Genomic DNA, 8335 nt, shown 5'->3' with positions numbered 1-8335 from the left:
GGGGCCCCCGCCTACGCAGGGGCCCCTGGCCTGCACCACGCCGCGGCGGCCGCGCCGCTGCCGCACCCGCCGGGGCTTTATGGCCTCGGTCACAGCCACGGCCCGCCGTTAGGGCCTTTCGCCGCGGGCCCGTCGGCCCCATATTATGGCGCCCATTTCAGCTGGGGCGTGCCCCCGCCGCACCTGCAGCCGCCGGGCGCGCCGCCGGAGGCACTTGATGGGGGCGGCAGCGGCAGCGGCAGCGCGACGCCGGCCGTGGTGACGCCGCTGGGGAGCATGTCATACGATGATGAGATGGCAGCGGCGACTGGCGGCAGCGGCGGCCACAGCAGCAACGGCAGCCACAGCAGCAACGGCAGCAGCAGCAATGGCAGCGGCAGCGGCAGCAACGGCGACGGCAGCGGCAGCAATGGCATTGGTGTGCATGGCACTGATAACACACGCGTCGCTGGCGACTCGGGGGCCCGCGACACAGCCGGGACGGCGCAGGACGTGCCATCGTCGGCCGCGCCTGCCGCTGCGCGCGGTCCGTCAGAGGAGGGCGGTGACGCGGCGCGGCGCCAGCAGCAGCAGCAGCAGCAGCAGCAGCAGTATGACGCGTGGGCGCGGGGCGCGTGGATGCCGCAAGGCTACGTGCCGATGGGCTGGGCGCTGCCACACCTGACACAGCAGCAGCAGCAGCAGCAGCAGGCGCAGCAGCAGCAGCAGCATCACTCCGCCGGCCACCACCACCACCACCATCACCACCACAACGGGTTTCAGCATCACGGCCTGGGACAGCTCGCGGCGCCGGCAAACGGCGGCGCGTCCTCTCACGCCAACGGCAGCAGCAACGGCAGCATCAACGGCGGCGGCGGCGGCGGCGGCGACGGCGACGGCTCTGCGTCGGCCAACGGCGGCGGCCCCAAGGGCGAGCGCACGGGCAGCGGCGGCCAGCCGGGGGCCGACGGCGGCAGCAAGGCGGGGCAGGCTGCGGCCAGGGCTCCCACAGCGGGGAGCGCGCCTGCTGCTGTGCCTCTGGCGGCCGCCGCCGAGCCGGACGCCCGCCGGGCGGCGGCCGGCGCCAGCTTCCCGGCTTCCCTGATGCCGCCGCCGCCGCTGTCGTTTCCGCAGGCGTACCACTATCCCACCCACTGGCAGTGGTCGCCGCCGCCGCTGCAGCAGCAGCAGCAGCAGTTGCCGGCGCAGCAGCAGCAGTTGCCGCCGCGCCCGCCGCCGCCACAGCAGCAGCAGCAGCCACAGCAGCCGCTTGAGCGGCCGCAGTAGTGACGTGCTGGCGACAGGGGCGGAAGGCGCCTTGTCCTCACCCCCGAGGCGGCTGGGCAGCGTGCGCTCTCGCCGCCCAGGGTGCGCGGCCGGCAGCCAGCGCAGCGGCATGGCCGCGGCGGCTGCGGCTCCGTACAGGCGGTGCCTGGGTCAGCGATTTGCCCGGCGGGGCGCAAGGCAACGTTGGCTTAACCATGACGGGCTGTTTGGCTGCAATGAGCTGGGTCTGGGGCATCCTATGGGGGACTCCCCCACAACTCAGCAGGCGCCGGCACTCGGCCGGCGCTCGAAAGATGGGGAAAGGGCGGGCGGTTGAGCGCGGAGCGGCGAGGGGCCCGAGCCACGCACGCGCCGTGCGACCTGCGCGGCGCGGCCGCGGCGCGGCCCCTCCAGTGTACCACCAAGCGAGCTTCATCCCATCTTACCAAGCACTGCCGACCATTGGAGTCATTGACACACACCACAAGAGAGGATACGCACTCTTACACACATCTCTGGGATCAATTTCGAGGGGCACAACTGGGGAGGCAGGGGAAGGGGCTTTGCGGGCACTGCGCCCGATTTCACTCCACTGTGCTACAGCAGCAGCAACAGCAGCAGCAGTAGCAGCACGTGCTACTGCCGCAGCAGCAGCAGCAGCAAGCTGGGTGGTGGCTGCACGTGTCCAGGCTTTGTGCCTGTTTTGGGTTTGTGGGTTTGGACCACCTCAACTTATGGAATCCGCGTGTCGTGGTCATAATCGGATGTTTCAAAGTGGCACAAGCTTCTGCAGATCACCGACCGTCCTGCTCAGGGGTTGGGTGCCCCTATTCGCATATCCCCGCCGCAAGCGCCGCCTCCCAGGGCAACTCGCGCTCCCGCCCCACCTGGGCAAAGGCAGCGCCCCCCGCCCCGCGCGCGCCACCCTGGCGCGTGCGGCTGCGCCGGGGGCCCGCCTCGGCCGGCGTCCCCAATGCCGCGAGGCTGCTGCGTCTGCACGTTTCCCTGTTGCATGCATGCCGGCATCTGCTTCTTGATCCGCATGTGCTCATACTGCCGGCGCTTTGGTCTGAGCGCAGAGCGAAGCTCTTCCTGCGGACAAGGGAGGCTGTGCCTGCCCAACTCAGAGCCCGCGAGCTTCCGTCAACCAGCCCTTGCTGTCCGCACCTACGAGCGACGCTGCGCGCGGCTGCATGGCGCGGCGCCCTCTGCGCCGCCACCGCACCGCTTCGCCGACAGCTGCTTGCACTTCGAACCCGCAAGCCACGCGCCCCGGGCTGGCCGTTGCATGGCTGTGTCTCTCCTAAAACTTTGCTGCCAAGGCTGAGCCCATCAACCTTGCTTAGTCGTCGCAGCAGCAGGCGGGGCCTGAGCCTTAGGCCGGCACTGCGCGCGCGGCGCCCCCGGCAGGTAACGGCGAATCGTGCGGGCTGGGATGCAGCGATTGCGGCGCGTGGCCCAGCGCGGCGGGGCCTTCCGCGCCTGGTCGTTGTGCAATGGCAGACACTCGTGCTGCTGTGTGCGAGCGTCGAGCAGCGCCCGCTCTAGGCGGTTCCCCGGCCTTGAACCCCATCGCATTGAAAATCTGCGCTGTCACGCCGGCCTTTGATTTGCCCTCTGAACCACCAACCCTGCCTGCATGTATGTGTGCGCACTGGTAACCCTCGTGTGTCTGTTGGGTTGGTTGGATGCTGTCGTGACCAGGCTATAAATGCTGGTGTCACTGCGTTATTACAGGCAGGAAAAATCGATCATGAGGTCTAAAGAAGGAGTCAATGACTGAGGACTCAAAAAAGTGTGCAAGACCTGAGCACTCGCAAGGGGCGTGCAAAGGCAAGCATGTGTCGCGGCCGGCCACGGCAGGGGCCTGCCACGGCTGAAATCGAGCGGCATCAGGGGGGCGGCTGCAGCGCCCGACGCTCCCGGCTGGCCGCGGGGCGGTTCCCCTGCAACGGACCTTCCCGGGATGCTGGAGCTCATCGGCACTTGTTGAACAAGGAATGTGGCGTAAGGTTCAAAGCCAAGGGGACAAGTACAGCCGGCGCTCGCGCGCCACCCTGCATATGCACGCGTGCCCAAATGACCCGCGCGGCCGAGGCGCTGCGGGCTCACCGGCGCCCGCTGCGCCCGCCGCTGCCGCGCCGCCTGCCGCCGCCGCCACCGCCGCCGCCGCCGTTGCCGCTGCCGCCGCGCACCACCTCCTGGAAGCCGGAGGCCGTCGGGATCCTGACCTTGATGGCGCCAACGCCGCCGCCACCAACCCTACTGGGCCCGCCCCCGCCGCCGCCGCCGCCGCCGCTCCGCTTGGCCTTCTGCACCCCACCGGCCCGCACGCCGAGCGGCGCCGCGATCAGCGGCCCCGGCCGAGCCTTCGCGCCAGGGGCGCCGCCGCCGCCGCGTGCGCCTCCGTGCACGCCGCCCGCACCAGCTGCCGCGGCCTGCTTCAGCTTCTTGAGCTTCTCCCTGGCGCCGCCCCGCGGCCTCTTCTTCTTCGCCCCCTCCCCGCCGGCGGGCGCGGGGCCGTCGCCGCCGCTGCCGGAGCCGTTGGCCGCGTTCGTCCCGAGAAGCTCGACCAACTGCTTCTTTTGCTTCTTTGTCAGGTCCTTGACTGTCGTCTGCTGGCCGTTCTGCATGATGATGACCTTGGCCGCACCGCCGCCGCCGCCGCCGTTGGCAGCGGGCTTGGCCCCGCCGCCCCTGGCTCGAGGAAGGTGGGCCGGGGCGGGGTTGCGGGCATTAGGCACGGCGTGCGAAAGCTTGCACAGGGGCACGGGCGCCAGGCCAGGCATGCGAGAGCTTGCATGGGGACGAGGGGCGGCAGGCGCTGGGGATGCAAGCATGCAAGCGGGTGAGGCATCTGGGAAGCATAGACAGCGCAGGCTGCTGCGCTCAGAGACGCCTTGCACTCACCGCTTCTTCAGGGCTTTGGGCGTGGCCTTGAGCGCCAAGCCGGCGCCCTGCGTCGCAGCAGCCGCCAGCAAAACCGTGCTGTCGTCAGGGACAACACCAGCGGCGCACAGCCTGGAATCGCACGGGCGGCATTACGCCCCGACGTGCCGCGTTGCGGCTGCAGCCCGCCAGCTGGGACGAGGGGCGTCGGCTGCGCTGCAGTCCGCTCCGGCGCACTCACATCACGCATGTGCGCGGCCGAGGCAGCGTCCTGCCACACGCTCCTTTTGATCAGGATCCCACCTTGGCGGCGCCCTTCTTCGCTGGCGACTTCTTGGCGTCCTTGCGCGCGTCGGCGATGAGGGCTTCAAGCGACTTGCCCAGCTTGCTCTCCACCTGCGTAGTCGCCATGGCTGCCTGCATGATAAGGATGCGGCACCGTGACGCGTTTGAAAGTGGCGTGTAGGCTGTGCTGGCTGGGCTGGGAGCGACAGAGCGTCCCCGCGCCTGAGTCCCGCACCATCCGCGATCGTCAGGGCTGCAGCACCGCATGAGCAGCCCTGCAAGCGCTGCCTTGCCATGCTGACGCAAATCTTCATCCTCACCTAGCCGACACGAGAGCCCGAAAGCTCTTGCAGGCGATCTCGACCTTCGCGCCCGCGGCAAGCAACAATGCTGATGGGCTTTTGAAGACGCCAAATGGAAAGGTCCTTTATAGAGGATGAACTGCACGGGTTTCTTTGTCCCACCCATGCCCCTTTCGCTGTTGGTTCCTTGTGCGCCTGCTGGTGCTCTGCTGGCCATGGTGAGCTGGCCATGGTGAGCTCGGCCTCAGCCATGCGCGCGACATGATTTCAACTCCTGGCATGGGCACAGCCCATGCACCTCTCTCGGGTCTTCAACGAACGCATGTCTCAATCATGATGCGGGTCGAGCGCCATAGGCACTGGGTGGTGGCAAGGACCACAACCAGCCACTGCCACGGCAGGGTGTGAACCCCCTTCGAGCTGTGCTGGTGCCTTCAAGCAGCTAGATGATCCAAGCTAAAATTCTTGATTGCTTACCAGCTGCACAGCTCGGGTACATCCAGCTGGTGCCGTTGCCGCTGCTGGTGTACTCCCTTGGAGGGACCCAGGGGCCCAACATCCAGGGTTCCAATATGTTCATAGCAGCAATCAGTGACAAAGGCAGTCCGCGACACTATCATTTCAGCACGGTTCTTCACTACTTCAGCAAGCCTTGAAATTGCGAGATGCTCTCGAAGCACCTCTGGGCAGTGGGCACCGGTGGGTGCATTGCTGCAGAGGCCTAGCTGCCGCGTGTGCACTTGTGTGCAAATCCAACCAATGTGCTACTGGGGGGACATGCGCTGTGAGATAATGTCCCAGACCCCTTTTACGATGGGCGTGGCCACCCTGCCATTGACAGGAAACAAAGCTATACTGTACATGGGGTGACAAGACCAGCCCCAGACCAAGCACCACAAGCAGCACAGATGGAAGACATAATTGGTTCTACATCCCGGATGCCAAAGAGCAGCTGCGGCTGGGGACGCTGGGTGCATATGCACAGCAGCGGCTGGGCCAGGAACAGCCAGAGCCTTCACTGGGCAGGTTGCAGTGCGACTGTGCAAACAACGCACAACGGCAAGGATGTGAGGCTGATGAGTGGTGGTCGGCGACGAGCCTACCGTTTCAGTTATTATAGATTGCAAAACGAAACCTCTTTCTTCGCGCATGATCTGCAGACATCAGAACATACCCGCTATATCCTGACAGCCATCATGGCGCAACCAAGCAAGGACATAATAGAGGACATCACCACGCGCTTCATCCTCACGGCGCCCTCGGAACAGCTCGAGTGCGCACTATGACTGTCGCGCGCCGCCCGTGCTCCTCTGCTGCTTCCGCTGCTTGTCACCTCCGCCTGGGTTTGTGTCTGCCCGCCCTCTTGACAGCCGTTGTGCGCCCCTGCAGGTTTTTTGAAAGCCTCATGTTTCTGGTGGAGCAGGCCTGGTGGTATTACGAGGTAATGCGTGGCCAAATCGGCACACGCGCGCCAAACCAGCGGCAGCACACAGCGGGGACGCCGGAGCGCGCGGCTGCTTGCAGGCACTGGCGGGCTGGACAAGGCTGACACTGTAGCCGGCGCGGCGGCGGGGCCATTCTCTTTCCAGGAGCTTCGCGGCCGTCCTGGCCGTTGCAGCGGCCCGTCTGACCCCGCGAGCTCGCGAGCCGGCGCGCTCGCCTCCAAAACGCGCTCCGGCCCTTTGCTGTTGGCGCACCGCGCACCTCAAAACTGCCACCCTGCTGCCTCCCAGGACAATGTGAAGGACACCAACAACCTGAGATCATACAACCTCAGAGACTTTGCGGAGCTCGTGTTCCGAACATGCCCCGAGCTGCGCAAGCACGTGGTGAGCAGCTGCGCCGCAGCTGCTGCCGCGGCGCGGCCGCGGGCCGCCGCCCCTGCCCTAGCGCTGGCTGGGTCGGAACAAGGCGGGCCGCGGTATGGGCGGAGCGCGCCGCCGCGGCAGCCCGTCGGGGCGAGGCGCGACGCCTCCACACGGCCCGCCTTTACTCAGAAGCTAGCCGCACCGCCAAAGCAACGGCCCCGATCCTCGAGGGTCCATAGAGGCAGATCCAAAACCCCACTCCTCCGCCCTGTCCACCTCGACCCAGCAGCATCCCGCCCCCTCCCCGCTTAAACCCCCTTTCCAGCCCCATCCTCCTCCCCAGGGGTCCCTCCAGCACGCCGTTGCGACGCGCCCTCGACCTCCCCCCGCACCCACCCCTCCAACAACCCCATCCCCTTACTTCACTCACTGACGCCTTCCTCCCCGCCCCCACACCCACCCCCCAAGGGGTCCCTTGAAGACATCATGGCCATGTTCAAGGAGTTCAAGCGTAATGTGCCCGTGATGGGCGCCATACTGCTGGACGCGCGCATGGAGCACGTGCTGCTGGTGCGCGGCTTCAAGGGCGCCAGCTGCTGGGGCTTCCCCAGGTGGGCCGCCGCCGCCATCGCGGTTCCCGAGGTTGTGTTGTTTCGATCCCAGATCGTGCCGTTTGTCTTTGACCGTTCGTTGCTGGGGCGTTCGCTCTGACCAAGAGAGCCGCGCGCTCGCTGCTGGCGTGAAGCGTCGACGGCGCGGGCTGCTGGCGTTCCGAGGGATCTGCGGTGGCGGACCGTGTGCGGGGTCTTGGCGTGCAGGGGTGGTGGTGGCGGCGGGACGGTTGGCCCCCGTTCGTTTGGCCGCTGCCTGTTGCTTGGCTGGGGCGGCTTGAATGGAGTGGCATAATCGAACGATGAATGACTATATCCGGGGGCGAGGTCTTTTCGTTGTGGGAGCCGGACGACCGCCGGCGGTTGCGGGGCGCGGCTCTGGTGTCAATGCTATGGTGCGCCTGCGCCATCGCTAGTCATGATTGCCCTGCTGCACCGGCCTGAGCGCCCCTAAACACTGTGCCTGGGCTCGTTTCCAGGGGCAAGATCATGAAGGACGAGAGCGACGCGGACTGCGCAGTTCGGGAGGTGAGGGGTGGGTGGACTGGACCCACGCGCGGCCGCGGCAGTGGGCAACCCGCCCTCTGCGTTGCAGGGGGAAGGGACGGCGCGGCAAGGCTTCCGCTGCCCAGGTGGCGCACATCAGGGCGAGGTTCGAAGTCCGCTGTCTGTGGCATTCCTCCTGGTCGCCATCACGACGGCAGCACCTGCCAACCGACATGCCCAATCGGGCGTCCATCGGGCGTTCCTGGGCCACCTCCCGCCAGGTCATGGAGGAGACGGGGTACGATCTGGAGGGGCTGCTGAACAGCGACGACTTCATCGAGCTGGTTTTGGAGGGAAAGAGGTGTGCGATCTGGATCGCTCAAATCATTGATCTGAGTTTTTGCCGGTGTGTTGGATGCCGAGGCTCGTGTCGTGGGTGTCAGGACTGCTATGTTGAGTGACGTGTGTGTCTGCGGGGAGGAGCGGGGGCGCGCGGATGAGAAAGGAAGGTATCCATGGCTACGGGGTGCACAAAGGTGCTGGTGCGCATGGCGGCGGCTGCACGCAGCTCACGCCCGCGGGAGGGGCGCCCGCGGGCACACTCTGGGGATCGGCAGGGCCAAGCTTCACTGCCCGCGCTGCGCCGCCGCTCGCGGCTGTCGGCTCACGCCGCCGCGCCGTGAGGGCATTCATGCGCCCGTCCCCCCCC

General features: G+C 67.0%; 3 protein-coding genes across 3 annotated transcripts in view; 2 read left to right on the top strand and 1 right to left on the bottom strand.

Annotated features, from left to right (window-relative positions):
- MNEG_6176 (hypothetical protein) overlaps positions 1 to 1266 on the top strand; it is a gene marked incomplete at both ends in the record, with an annotated part of 4885 nt that extends 3619 nt beyond the window's left edge. The window contains one exon of the mRNA XM_014045350.1: positions 20 to 1266. Coding sequence (XP_013900804.1) covers positions 20 to 1266 — 1247 coding nt within the window. The remainder of the gene's footprint in view (positions 1 to 19) is intronic.
- A 2087-nt stretch (positions 1267 to 3353) lies between these two features.
- MNEG_6175 (hypothetical protein) lies at positions 3354 to 4545 on the bottom strand (the record flags this gene model as incomplete). Its single annotated transcript, XM_014045349.1, has 3 exons — positions 3354 to 3942; positions 4156 to 4202; positions 4438 to 4545. 3 exons carry the CDS (start codon positions 4543 to 4545, stop codon positions 3354 to 3356), a joined length of 744 nt encoding a protein of 247 aa, XP_013900803.1.
- Positions 4546 to 7021: 2476 nt separating this feature from the next.
- MNEG_6174 (putative DCP2 decapping enzyme) lies at positions 7022 to 8309 on the top strand (the record flags this gene model as incomplete). Its single annotated transcript, XM_014045348.1, has 4 exons — positions 7022 to 7140; positions 7620 to 7668; positions 7908 to 7987; positions 8195 to 8309. 4 exons carry the CDS (start codon positions 7022 to 7024, stop codon positions 8307 to 8309), a joined length of 363 nt encoding a protein of 120 aa, XP_013900802.1.
- Positions 8310 to 8335: the final 26 nt, after the last annotated feature.

This window comes from Monoraphidium neglectum (assembly GCF_000611645.1).
Source record: "Monoraphidium neglectum strain SAG 48.87 unplaced genomic scaffold scaffold00981, whole genome shotgun sequence".
Taxonomy (NCBI): domain Eukaryota; kingdom Viridiplantae; phylum Chlorophyta; class Chlorophyceae; order Sphaeropleales; family Selenastraceae; genus Monoraphidium; species Monoraphidium neglectum.
The sequence above is the reverse complement of the archived record's forward strand: the minus strand, read 5'-3'. Positions and strand labels throughout refer to the sequence as shown.